The 15,264-nt window shown below is 39.0% G+C and overlaps 1 protein-coding gene across 1 annotated transcript in view; it reads left to right on the forward strand.

Moving 5' to 3' along the window:
• LOC111197547 (anoctamin-1) overlaps positions 1 to 6,905 on the forward strand; it is a 97,825-nt gene extending 90,920 nt beyond the window's left edge. Inside the window, exons 7-8 of the mRNA XM_049483867.1 lie at positions 5,576 to 5,631; positions 6,604 to 6,905. Of these exons, the coding sequence (XP_049339824.1) occupies positions 5,576 to 5,631; positions 6,604 to 6,684 (137 nt within the window). The 3' untranslated portion in view covers positions 6,685 to 6,905. The remainder of the gene's footprint in view (positions 1 to 5,575; positions 5,632 to 6,603) is intronic.
• Positions 6,906 to 15,264: the final 8,359 nt, after the last annotated feature.

A 15,264-nucleotide genomic window follows, 5' to 3' on the forward strand; every position in this document is an offset into this window, starting at 1 on the left:
CAACAAGTACAGCAAGATAAATACAACTACTATAACTACTACTACTCCCTCTATTAATATTACTACTACAATAACTACTATTACTACCACTATTAATATTACTACTTCTATAACTACTAATACTACTACTATTACTACTACCACTATTAATATTACTACTTCTATAACCAATAATACTACTACTATTACTACTACCACTATTAATATTACTACAACAATAACTACTATTACTACTACTATAACTACTATTGCTACTACTACTTTTACTACAACTATCACTATTCATATTACTACTACTATTATTACTATTACTACCGCTATTAATATTACTACTACTATAGCTATTATTACTACTACTACTACAATTACTACTTCAACTACTATAACTATTTTTATACCACAGTTCCGACCCTACAATGTGTTTGGGTGAGAGGCGAGTGACATTATTAGCCGGTAATGCACTGTAACCGAAGCTCTCCATGTGTTACTCCACCACATAAAGTGTAACGACCAGTATGTAGTTATGTGTACACTGTCCCAGGATGCTGATAATGTAGATATGCAGAGAGTTGTTGCGCTGTACCACTAGACCCACTGGACCCCTGCTCCTTTATTTTGCTTATTTTATTTTTGTAACACCTTATGTGCTTTTAGCTGGTTCGGGCACCAGTTGTAACACTTCCGCCCGGATAGGATGCCTTTGGGCAGATAAAACATGAAGCACACTGGAGCAGATGAGACACTCTGGCTGTATTCCACTTTAGTAGTTCATACATGAAGTAAGTAAACACCAAAAGCACATATAAGGCATTACTATGAGGAAAAAAAAGCAAAATAATGGAGCATGCGTCCAGTGGGTCTAGCGGTACAGCACAACAACGCAATGCCTCTCCACAAAGGGACAGTGTACACATACAGTGTATCACAAAAGTACAACCCCCTCACATTTCTGAAAAAAAAATTAAGTATATCTTTTAATGGGACAACACTGACAAAATGACACTTTGACACAATGAAAAGTAGTGTGCAGCTTATATCACAGTGTAAATGTATTCTTCCCTCAAAATTACTCAATATACAGCCATTCATTTCTAAACTACCAGCAACAAAAGTGAGGACACCCCTACGATACTACACCCCTAAACGTCCAAATTAAGCACTGCTTGTCATTTTTCTCCAAAATGTCATGTGACTTGTTAGTGTTACTAGGTCTCAGGTGCGTATAGGAAGCAGTTCAATTTTGTAGTACAGCTCTCACACTCTCTTTTACTAGTCACTGAAAGTTCCAACATGGCACCTCGTATCAAACACTCTCTGGGGATTTTAAATCATGAATTGTTGCGCTACACAAAGATGGCCAAAACTACAAGAAGATTGCCAACACCCTGAAACTGAGCTGCAGCACAGTGGCCAAGATCATCCAGCTTTTTAAAACGGCAGGGTCCCCTCAGAACAGACCTCGCGTTGGTCGTCCAAAGAAGCTGAGTGCACATGCTGTAAAGGTGATGGACCGGCCAAGCGTGTCTCCAGACCTAAACCCAATAGAACATTTTTGGGGCATTCTCAAGCAGAAGGTGGAGGAGCGCAACGCCTCGAATAACCGCCAGCTCCCTAATGTTGTCTTGGAGGAGTGGAAAAGCATTCCAGTGGCAACCTGTGAAGCTCTGGTAAACGTCATGCCCAGGACAGTTAAGGCAGTTCTGAAAAATAATGGTGGCCACATAAAATATTGACACTTCAAGAACTTTCACTAAGGGGTGTACTCACTTTTGTTTAGACATTAATGGCAGTATATTGAGTTATTTTGAGGGAAGAATAAATTTACACTGTTATATAAGCTGTACACACACTACTTTTCGTTGTGTCAAAGTGTCATTTTGTCAGTGTTGTTCCATGAAAAGATATGATTAAATATCTGCAGAAATGTGAGGGTCTACTCACTTTTGTGATACACTGCAACTAACTACTGGCCGCTACAATAGGTCACCTAGCAACGATGCAGCACTTTAAATCCAAACAGTGCAGCTACACAAAGCGCAGCAATGGAATTATTTTAACTTGCGGATTGTTTATAACTAAAAAGATCAGATTTTCTCGTCCTCTTTAACTGAAAATCTTTTAGTAAGCAGTGATAATAGAACTGTGGAACAATCGCAATAATACACTTGATGTTCTTTCTGTAACGTGTAACATTGGCACTGCTGTGCTGAACTACATGTCAATATTACACGTTATTGCACTCCCTCTCGTGTATTATTGCTTAATTACCACTACTACTATAACGACTATTACCACTACTACTACTACTACCACTATTAATATTACTACTATAACTACTACTACTGTAACTACTAAAACTACTACTATAACTACTATTAAAATACTGATACCTACTATTACTACTACTATAACTACTATTACCACTACTAAGATAACAACAACTACTACTACTACTACCACCACTATTAAAGTTCCTACTATAACTACTACTACTGTGACTACTAAAACTGGAGTACTGGAGTAACTATTGCTACTATCACTACTGCTATTACTCATACTATTACTACTATAACTATTACCACTTCCACTATAACTACTGTTACTAATTCTACTATAATGACTATTACTACCACTAAAGGGACTATTACTACTCATACCAATACTTCTACTACTGCTGTTACTACTACTACTCTAACTACTGTTACCACTACTACTGTAACTACTACTATTACCACTACAACTATAACAACTATTACTACTACTACTACCACTATTAATATTACTACTATAACTACTACTTCTCTAACTACTAAAACTAATGCTATAACTACTATTACTATTAATACTATGATATTTACTACTACAACTACTATTACTACTACTATAACTACTATTACCACTACTACTACAACAAGTACTATTATTACTACTAATTTAACCACTACTATTACTACTTCTATAACTACTATTACCACAATAACTGCTATTACTACTACTATTATTACTTCTACTACCACTACTACACCTAATTTTACTATTACTACTACGACGACTATTACTACTAGTACTACCACTACTACTATAGTGACTATTACTACTATCACTACTACTATAACTACTACTACTATTACCACTACTACTATAACAACTATTACTACTACTACCACTATAAATATTACTACTATAACTACTACTTCTCTAACTACTAAAACTACTACTATAACTACTATTACTATTAATACTATGATATCTACTACTACTACAACTATAACTACTATTACCACTACTACTACAAGTACTATTACTACTACTAATTTAACCACTACTATTACTACTACTATAACTACTATTACTATTAATACTATGATATCTACTACTACTACTACAACTATTACTACTACTACTACTATAACTACTATTACCACTACTACTACAAGTACTATTACTATTAATTTAACGACTACTATTACTACTATAACTACTATTACCACAATAACTGCTATTACTACTACTACTATTATTACTTCTACTACCACTACTACACCTAATATTACTATTACTGCTACGGCGACTATTACTACTAGTACTACCACTACTACTATAGTGACTATTACTACTATCACTACTACTATTGCTACTACTATAACTATTACCACTACCACTATGACTACTGTTACTACTACTACTACTATAACTACTATTACCACTACGACTATGACAACTACTATTATTACCACTACTACTATAACTACTATTACCACTACGACTATGACAACTAATACTACTAATGCCACTACTATTAATATTACTACTGTACCTACTAAAACTACTACTATACCTACTATTAAAAATACTATGATACCTACTACTACTACTATCACTACTATTACTACTTCTACTGTAATGACTACTACTATAACCACTATTACTACTACTATAACTAATATTACCACTACTACTATAAGTACTATTACTACTACTAATTTAACCACTACTATTACTACTGATATAACTACTATTACTACAATAACTACTATTTCTACTTCTACTACCACTACTACTATACCTAATATTACTATTACTACTACGACTATTACTACTAGTACTACCACTACTACTATAGTGACTATTACTACTACTATTACTACTACTATAACTATTACCACTACTAATATAACTACTATTACCACTACTGCCATAACTACTACTACCACTATTACTATTACTTCTACTACTATTACTACTACTACTATAGCTATTGCCACTTCTACTATAACAACTATTACTACTACAATTACTATACTTATTACTACTTCTACTACCACTACTATTATTACTACTTTTACTAAAACTACTATCACTACTACTACTATAATTACTATTACTACTATAACTACTATTACGACTATTAACACTACTACTGCTAATACTACTTCTATTACTACAACTATTACAATTACTTCTACCACCACTACTACTATTACTACTACTACTACTTTTACTACTATTGTTACTATTACTGCTGCTGCTATTACTACCTTTACTACTACTAACTGTTAACACTACTACTATGACTACTAATACATACTATTAGTACTACTGTAACTACTATTACTACTACTTCTGTTACCTCTGTTACCACTACTACTATAACTACTGTTACTATTACCATTATTACTATTACTTCTACTACTATTACTACTACTACTACTACTACTATAGCTACTATTATCACTGCGACTATATCTACTATTACTACTACAATTACTATACCTATTACTACTTCTACTACCACTACTACTATAACTACTATTACTACTTCTACTATAACTACTATTATGACTAGTACTACTGCAACTGCTAATACTACTGCTATTACTACAACTATTACAATTACTTCTACCACCACTACTACTAATAGTACTACTATTACTACTACTACTACTTTTACTACTACTATTGTTACTAATACTGCTGCTGTTATTACTCCTATTACTACCTGTTAACTGTTAACACTACTACTATGACTACTACTACTTACTATGAGTACTACTGTAACTACTATTACTACTACTTCTACTATTTTTACTATTGCTACCACTACTACTATTACAACGATCACCACTAACACTTTTACTACTACTATTAGGCCTAGTACTACCACTACTACTAGTACTTCTACCACTACTATTACTGCTGCTACTATTATTATTATTATTATTAATGTCTACTATTGCTACTATTAAACCTACTTCTATAACTACTATTACTACTACAATTACAATAACTATTGCTACTACAACTACTACTACTATAACTACTACTAGTACTATAACTGCTATTACTTATGAGTACTACTATTTTTACTACTACAATTGTTACAATTACTGCTGCTAATGCTCCTTTTACTACCTTTGCTACTACTAACTGTTAACACTACTACTATTGCTCCTTCTACCACTATTAGTACTACTGTAACTACTATTACTACTACTTCTGTTACTACTACTATTAGTCCTATTACTACTGTAACTACTATTACTACTTTCTTGTGTCCATCTGATTGTTACTACAGGAATAACCAGTCTGCTTGGAAGCGGAGTGTACCTGGCTGCGTACCCACTGCATGATGTGAGAGCGGATATCACACTACCTATTACACTCTACATCTCACTGCATAGTATCACACATCATATATTTCACTTTTTCCACTACTTTTTCTGCTCTATAGCATCATTTCATGAATGACAGTTACAATAACATTTCTTATGCCACTATCATAATCTAAATCGCGTTTTGTATCAATTTTATTAATTACTCTAAAAATAACATTTCTTTATAGCACTATCATAATCTAAATAACGTCATATCAATGTTATGAAAGGCATTACCAATAACATTCCTCGTACCACTATTATAATCTAAATTACATTTCAAATAAATGTTATGAATCATACTACAATAACATTCCGTATACCACTATCATAATCTAAATCACATTCATATCAATTTAATAAATTTGCACTTACAATTACATTCCTTATACCACTATCATAATCAAAATCATATTTCATATGAATGTTATGAATAATTACACTACAATAACATTCTGTATACCACTATCAGTCTAAATCACATTTCATATCAATTGTATGCATTACACTACCAATAACATTCCTTATACCACTATCCTTATCTAAGTCACATATCAATTTTATAAATTACACTGACAATAACATTCTGTTTTCCACTATCATAATCTCCCACTTTTCCCAATATTAAGTCATTTCATGTTCCATATTATTTTCCATATACAACATTGTAATCATACATTAAAAATCTCCAAACCCTACTTATGTTCAAGATCAAATTTCACATTGCCATCCAGATCACATACCATATTCTTTATTACATTCCACATAATATCCTTTATATTGCATTACATTCCATGTAGTTCTTACCACACACCAAAGCATATTTCTTATTGTGTTCCAATATGTTACACTTTATATCACGCATCTTATTACACTCAATATTCCAATTTATCCCACATGCCATCCACATTTTTGAATAATCGCTCTGTGTATTTGTGTATCTCCTCAGGGTGATATAGATGGTGAGAATGCAGAACCAAATGACAGGAAGGTGAGTGAAATGATTTGTTTATTTATTTATATTATATAAAAGCTAGAAGAGTTAATAAACACACTCATCACACACACAGACATGCACACACACAGGTGCACACATTGAATTTCTGACAGCTTTTCACTATACATCTATACATTACCAAAATCACCCTCATTAGCAGGGGAGTAGCAGCAAATTCTGGGCTCTCAATGTCAGTGGGCCCCTATCCGTGCCAGTACATGAGGAACAGGAGCAAAAAGGGGGGGGGGGGGGGGAGGTATTAATTTAAAATAAAAAGGCATAAATAAGGTAATATCAGATTATATTGATGAGTGGTTCTTTCATTCACCAGCTATATTGATGTACTTGGCCTACTTGTACTCATACCTAAAACATTAGGCTTCATCTGGTTTGTGTACTAACGCTTTGATCCATGAGACTCATGCAAATTTATTTAAAAATATTTAGTCTTAAACAGGAGAACAGGAGAGAACTGTACACTCAGAATCAAATCAGATGAGCTGCATTACTTTTGTAATGAGAAGGTATAGTAGAAATGAACAGAAATTTATTGTTCCAATGTGAAAAAAAAAGTTTTGACTGGTTTCTGCTTTTTACATTAAAGGCCTATGTCATCTTATCAATAGAGCTTGCAATAGTACAAAATATTAACTGTCAAATTGTTTCTCAGCTTGCAGAAAAAGAAATAAAGCCTTGCTGACACGAGACGTTAAGATGTAATTTACATCTCAGTAAATGCCCACTGACGGGTCTATTTGTGTGCAAGGTCTCTCCCCCTCATACCATAATCACAATTATTTTTGATTGATATTGAGATCACAGTTATTTAACAGGATTATTCATTGGCTTATAGCTTTTAGCACAGCACTGCACTGCAATGCTAAGGCTTTTTACAAAACAAAAATGATAAATTGCTTTTTTTGTTTAATTTATTACTAGTGTACACTTAAAAAAAAATCTAAATCATATTTATTTGTATAGCACTTTTTACAACTGGCATTGACACAAAGCAGCTTTACAGAAATGTGATCACAGGACAAAGTGTCAGGCAAAAGATTAAACATAGAAAATACAGAATACCCAGTAAGCGCTGAGGCAAGGAAAAACTCCGTCAGAGCTGCAGGAGGAGGAAGAAACCTTGGGAGGACCAGAGACTGTAAAAAAAGATGGACGCCGTGTCGTCGTTCCCATTCATTCAATGAAAATGAAGCCAAAATCTTCCGCCATGTTGGCGATCCTGAAACCCGAGTCCAGAGGAGAGAGAAAGACTGTGGAGAGACAGCCTACTCATTTAAATAACCCCGACCCTGAGGGCTGCCTCGCGGTCACAGGCTGCAGAGCGGAGCTGACGGTCTGTTATTGGTCCCACCCATAACCAGCCTTTTTACAATAACCACACCTTTTTTAAATAGAGCTGAATAACGTTTTAAAAAACGAATTATGTGGGGATATAAAAATTTGACAATGTAAGCAGAGGTTACACTAGCTGCTGCATTTAAATAAAGAAGGTAGAATTATAGTTTATTAGAAAAAAACGTGATTGAAAGTTGTCTGTTTTGCCATTGAAATCTATGGGCATGGGTGGGGTTATACAGCTTTCTGAAAACGAACAGCAGGGGGCCCCCGACCTGAGGTGGCTTCACTTTTGAGAGACGATGCTCTGTTCAGCTATATACAGTCTATGGGGAGGACCAAGACTCACATTTAAGGGGGCCATCCTACCACTGGTCAAATGGCTTTTAAATTAATTTTAAAAAAGTCTTTCATACATCCACATAGGTTTTATATATTCAGGAGTATAGCAGCACCACTAATGGCTTAAAGAGTAAGATGGATGATGAGAAGCTGATCTGTGGTGGGTGATGGAGACGAGCTGACTTCAGAAACTTCCAGTCTAGCCGGACAGGGGACATGAGATCCTGAGGGTCCAACATCCATCAGTATCGGGTCAGACAGGTGGGCAGTCAGTAACTCGGAGGAAGGCAGAGAGATGGAATTAGTTTTAACTGGATTTATGTAAAACAGAGAATATAAAACAGTATCAGAGTGTGGCTAATGACTCTGGCAGATCTAAATAAAACAGCCTAACTAAAGGGAGAGAGCCAGAAGGTAACATAGACATGGAGGCTCCCTGAAACACTGGCATCCACCCACTCCACCGTCCACAAACCTGAGTGACCTTGTGCAGTGCAATTCCACAATGTCCATGAACCCCTGAATCTGCAGCCTTATCTAAAGGGAAAAACATTAATTACCAAAAGCTAAACTAAACAAGTAAGTTTTCAGTCTAGAATTAAAGATTGAGACTGTGTCTGAGTCCCGAACATATTCTTGGAGATTATTCCAGAGTTGAGGCGCATTATAAGAGAAAGCTCTTCCTCCTGCAGAGCTCCTCTGAATTTTAGACCTAGGTTTACGTGGTTTGGCGTGGTGAAGTGAGGCAGAATTATGACTATTTGCGTGCTCTAATCAATTCAGTGATTGCCGTGGACAGTGTTGTGCCAGTTCACATTTTTCCTGAATTGGTTCAAGTTCAGTTCATACATGCTCAAAGTGAACAGTTCACGATCAAAGTTCACAATTTTAATTCTGAAGTAGTTCAAAGTTCAGTTCATTTTACTTTTTTCGTGAGATATTCAAATAAATACTTTTTTTCACACTACAAGCCAGAAATCACTATACATTCTTTGAAACTGCTCATTGTAGATATTTGCTCATGACACTGCAATTGTGGGTTTCATACCAGGTGATGAAAATGTTCATAAGGAGAATCTAGCCATTTTTTTTTAAATTGCAGCGCTTTCTCTCACACTTCTCTCGCTCTGCGAGTCGTTGCTCCCTTCTCTCTCTCTATCTCTCTCTCGCCCTCGCGCTCTCTGCGTCGTTGCGCCGCGCTCTCCGTGTTGTTGCCAGTATGTTATTAACTAGCCAACGTTCATGTACAGGGATGTCTGCCGTTCATGACACATACTGTGAACTAATTCATGTTCAAGTTCTTTATTAAAAATGTGTTGCGTTCAGTTCAACGTTCACGAAAAAATTTGCGTGTTCAATATACGCGTGCTTTTGAACTCGTTCACGCACAACACTGGCCGTGGACAGGCCAAGTTCCGATTTAAGGACTTTAAGCTCTTTTTTTAGCTGCTCTGGTTTTTGGGGTGCTGTTGCTTTCTCTTTTGGTAAAGCTGTTTGATCCAGCTGTTATATTAATACCGTTTTAACGGTCATTCGATTGTTGTTTTTGTCCATTCTGTTGTTTTGTTTATATATACATTTTTCCTTTGAGTGTGGCTTCGTTTGTTTAATTTCATCCCCAGACGCGTTTTTCCGTTTTTTTCAGTATTACAATATTTAGTAATTTTCTTTGGTTGTGTGGAGTATTTCGTTTTTTTTGTTTTTTTTTTCAATTCGTTAGATTATATTTTTGTCAACATTTTGGGTTTATTTTCGTTTGTTATTTTTCTAATAATAGTAGTAAACACAGAGTTGATTTTCTTTTTTTTGTTTTTACGGCGAATAACAAAAGTAATGCCATAGTTACTTTTACTGGTAACTAGTTACTTTTATAGTGGAGTAACTCTGTTAGTAACTTTTCGGAGAAGTAACGAGTAACTATAACTAATTACTTTTTTCAAAGTAAGGTGCCCAACACTGCTGCTGAACCAGGTGTGACGGAGAAGTCGGCCAGATTTATCATTAAGTCTGATCTTTTATTGTTTAGCAGCTTTGGGGCCTAATAGGAGAACTTCTGTTTTATCACTATTTAATAGGAGGAAGTTGTGTGACTTCCATGATTTTACGTCTTTTAAACAATCCTCGATTTTCTTAATTCTTACTCTGTCATCAGGTTTGGCTGATACGAAGAGCTGTGTTCTGGACTGAGTTTATTTTTTGTGTGCTATTTGTTCCTCCTGCCACTAGGTGGTGTCTTGTTCTAAAATTTATGGTAGGCATGTGACACTTACAGGAAGTCACCTTGAACATTTGTTTTCAATCAGGCCAGTTTGGCATGGTAGATTGAGCAGCTGGTGAATCCAAGCTCATCCTCTTTTGATATCACGTGTAGAAGCATCGTCTGTGAGTATTTTTGAAGGATATTGTTTGTACAAATATAATATGTTTATATTTTGCCATATTTTGTAATTTATTAGAGTAAAAATTGTTGTTTATTTGGTATTCGTCTTTTTTACATATTAAGCTAGTTTGGAGCTTGCTAGGCTAATTGTAGGCCGTGTGGTTGTATATGTGTATTAGATATTGTAGTAATTGCATATTTTATGCTGATTGTGTGTTTTATTTTGTTTCTTCATTTAGTTTTACACCTTTGCATGCTGTCAGTTTTAATAAATCTACAAATCTGACCAGTGTGTTATAGGAGTTATCTGTCTGTCTAATTGAAGAAGGGGAACTCTTTAATGAGGGCAGAACAGTAAAAAGACGGACTCAACAGTGATCTCTACCACAGTGAGTAAGATATCCGGCCTGATCTACATCTACCAGTTTCAAGATGTCGGCAAGAGAAGAAAGGAGTTATGAAACAAGGTCAGAGTGTTCACGTTCATCTAAAACATCAAAATCATCGAAGCACTCTGTGAGATCTGCAGCTAGCTTGGCTGCATTGGAAGCACGAGCTAAGGCAGAAGCTGCTCGGGCAAGAGCATTGCATGCACAAAGGGAGATTGATGTTAAGGTGAAAAAGGCTCAGCTGAAAGTAGAGGAGACCCGTCTTGATGCCACATTGGAAGCCATACAGCAAGAGAAGGAGGCCGATGCCGCTTGTGCTGAAGCTAATGTATTGGAATCGGCAGTGGACTTGGCAGCTATGGGGGAGCTCACTGGAGTTCATGATGTCGACCCAGCCTCATCCTATCATTCAGCTGAGAGAACAGAGAAATATGTTCAAGAACAGTACGCTTATGTGAAATCTAATCAACGCACAGACGATCCAAAGCAGGAAAAAAGGGCTGATTTTAGTCCCTTAGCAGCTGTTAACCTCAACTCTAATGATGATCAGATACATCATGAACCAAGCCAAGGTGAGAGTCAACGTTTGTCTGTGAAAGCCACAATGCCAGCTGCAACAGCTGCTTGTTCAAAACGGCCGTCAGTGCAATTCACACCAAAAAGAGAAGGTGGATTTATCGGATCACACTCAGCATCTGAACCAAAGAACCGATGGACTCCCAGACAAGATACAGTGGATTACATCTATCCACAGGGAGGAGAATCCAGTGCAAATGTCTCAGTGCTGGGAAGGTTCTTAGCTCGCCGCGAGCTACTTACAGCTGGACTCACAAAGTTCAATGACAGACCCGAAGAATACTGGGCTTGGAGGTCTGCCTTCCGTAACGCTACTGAAGATCTGGGTCTGAAGCCTAGTGAGGAACTTGACCTGCTGATTAAGTGGCTTGGTCCGGAATCTGCAGATCATGCAAGGAGAGTGAGATCAGTTCGTATCAACTACCCTCGTGAGGCCCTTAACATGGTCTGGCAAAGATTAGAGGAGGTTTTTTGGATCACCAGAGGCCATGGAGACGGCTCTCTTTAACAAGCTTGAGCGGTTCCCCAAGTTCTCCAATAAAGAACCCAAGCAGCTACGAGAACTAGGAGACCTTCTCCTAGAGATACAGGCAGCCAAGGAGGATGGGTTCCTGCCTGCCTTGGCTTACCTGGACACAGCGCGAGGCATTAACCCTATCCTGGAAAAATTGCCATTCAACCTGCAGGAGAAGTGGATGGTGCACGGTACGAGTTATAAAGAAAAACACCACGTCATCTTTCCACCCTTCTCCGTGTTCGCCGACTTCATTCGCGCAGAAGCAAGGATGAGGAATGATCCGAGCTTTGCTGCCGCAGCTCCCAGCAACATGACACCTAGAGGTGGGAAATTCTTACCAAGGTCAGCTAAAACCCTGATAGCCGTGCATAAAACAGAGGTGGACAATCCTGCTAAGGGGAATGAGACCATGGGTTCAGACAACCTGAAGAAAGAGTGTCCTATACATAAAAAGCCCCACCCCCTAACTAAGTGTAGAGCCTTTAGAGCGAAACCGCTGGACGAGCGTAAGGCCTTTCTTAAGGAGAATGGCATATGCTTCCGTTGTTGTTCCTCAACCTTCCACCGAGCTAAGGACTGCAAGGCTATCATCCAGTGCTCTGAATGCAACAGCGATAAGCACATTGCAACCCTTCATGCTGGCCCTGCACCATGGTTGACAAGGCCAGCTAGCGGCCCCTCCGAAGACCATGGCGGGGAGGGAGAGGAATCTACTCCTGCTTCAGTCACTACCTCAATCTGCACAGAGGTCTGTGGAGACAGCGCAACAACCAAGTCATGTGCCAAAATCAGTCTGGTCTACGTATATCCTAAAGACCAACCTGAGAAGAAGACAAGAGTGTACGCCATCCTAGATGACCAGAGTAATAGATCACTAGCCAGGTCATCGTTCTTCGAGATGTTCAACATAGCCGACAACACCTCGCCCTACACACTTAAAACTTGTGCAGGTGTGTCCGAGGCTGCCGGCCGCAGAGCCAGAGGGTTTATCGTGGAGTCGGCTGATGAAAAGACCAGTCTAGCTCTGCCTACACTCATCGAGTGTGATCAACTTCCTGATAATAGGGCGGAGATTCCCACCCCAGCTGCTGTGATGTACCATCCACATCTGAAGTTCCTAACCTCTAAGATACCTCCTCTTGACCCAAAGGCTGAGGTCTTACTTCTTTTAGGAAGAGACATGATTCAGGTGCACAAGGTCCTTGAACAGCGAAATGGCCCCCCACATGCTCCTTTTGCCCAGCGATTAGCCCTCGGCTGGGTGATAGTAGGGGATGTGTGTATTAATGGTGCACATGTACCTTCGCCTGTGAACACCTACAGAACCTACATTCTTGAGAATGGGCGTCCTAGCATTCTGTGTCCTTGTCTCAACAAGATCGAAATCAAAGAGAAGCTCAACCCCACTTACCAGTTCCAGAATCCTTCTGTCTTAGAACAACCATCCTTGCCAAATGACAAAACGCGACTCATGGGGGAGTCCATCTTCTGTCACACAAAGGACGATGAAAAAACAGCTCCATCTATGGAAGATATTGCTTTTCTGAGAATTATGGAGAAGGAACTGAAACAGGGTGATGACAACAGCTGGCAGGCTCCACTCCCCTTCCGCAACCCACGCCAGCGTCTGCCAAACAACTGCAAGCAGGCAAGGACCCGTCTCGCTACAGTCACCAGGACACTTAGGAAACACCCGGAGAAGAGAGAGCATTTCACTGAGTTCATGAGCAAGCTCTTCGAGAATGGACATGCTGAAGTGGCACCACCTTTACGACCAGATGAGGAGTGCTGGTATCTACTGTTCTTCGGAGTATATCATCCTCAGAAGCCTGGAAAGGTGAGAGTGGTATTCGACTCCAGTGCACAACATCAAGGGGTGTCCCTCAATGATGTTCTCCTCACGGGCCCAAACATGAACAACAGTTTGCTCGGGGTACTGCTGCGGTTTAGGAGGGAGCCAGTGGCAGTGACGACTGACATCCAGCAGATGTTCCATTGTTTTGTCGTACGTGAGGACCATCGGAACTTTCTGCGCTTCCTCTGGCATCGCAATAATAACCTGGATGATGACGTCATTGAGTACAGGATGCGCGTACATGTTTTTGGAAATAGCCCATCACCATCCGTGGCCACATACGGGCTACGAAGAGCTGCTGCAGAGGGAGAGAGGGAGTATGGCACAGAGGCCAGGCTGTTCGTTGAAAGGAATTTCTATGTTGACGATGGCCTTCTGTCTGTCCCTTCAGAAGAGGAAGCCATCACTCTTCTTCATAATACTCAAGACATGCTGGCCCTCTCCAACCTCCGGCTTCACAAGATAATGTCAAACAGGGTGGCTGTGATGAGAGCCTTCCCTCCTGACGATCTGGCTAAGGGGATGAAAGACCTGGATCTCAGCACAGACCCCCCTCCCATGCAGAGAAGTTTAGGGGTGAGCTGGGATATTTCTGATGATGTGTTTACCTTCCAAGTAGCTGATGAGGAGAAGCCTTACACCAGACGTGGGGTCCTTTCAACAGTAAATAGTCTTAGTCATAGTTTGACCCGGTGGGCTTCGCTGCACCTGTAATCATCCAAGGACTGAGGGAGCTCACCACAGAGTTATGCGACTGGGATGCCCCTCTTCCTGAGGAAAAGTACAGAGACTGGAAACTGTGGAGGGATTCTCTGAAGGAGCTTGAACGGCTTAAGATCCCGCGCCAATATACCTCCACCTCTCTCCGCCAAGCAGGGAATAAGGACCTGTGTGTATTCTGTGATGCTTCCACTACTGCTATAGCTGCTGTTGCTTATGTTAGGACAACCACTGCGAACGGCAACGTGGAGGTTGGCTTCGTATTCGGCAAGGCGAAACTTGCTCCATGTCCAGAAACAACAGTTCCAAGGCTCGAGCTGTGTGCTGCGGTTCTGGCGGTAGAGGTTGCAGACGCAATTGTAGATGAGATGGACACCATCTTTGGCGCCGTGACCTTTTACTCGGATAGTAAAGTGGTCCTAGGCTACATTCACAATGAATCGAGACGATTCTACATCTACGTGAGCAACAGGGTGCAGCG

Source organism: Astyanax mexicanus, chromosome 10 (assembly GCF_023375975.1).
Source record: "Astyanax mexicanus isolate ESR-SI-001 chromosome 10, AstMex3_surface, whole genome shotgun sequence".
NCBI classification, from domain to species: Eukaryota; Metazoa; Chordata; class Actinopteri; order Characiformes; family Acestrorhamphidae; genus Astyanax; species Astyanax mexicanus.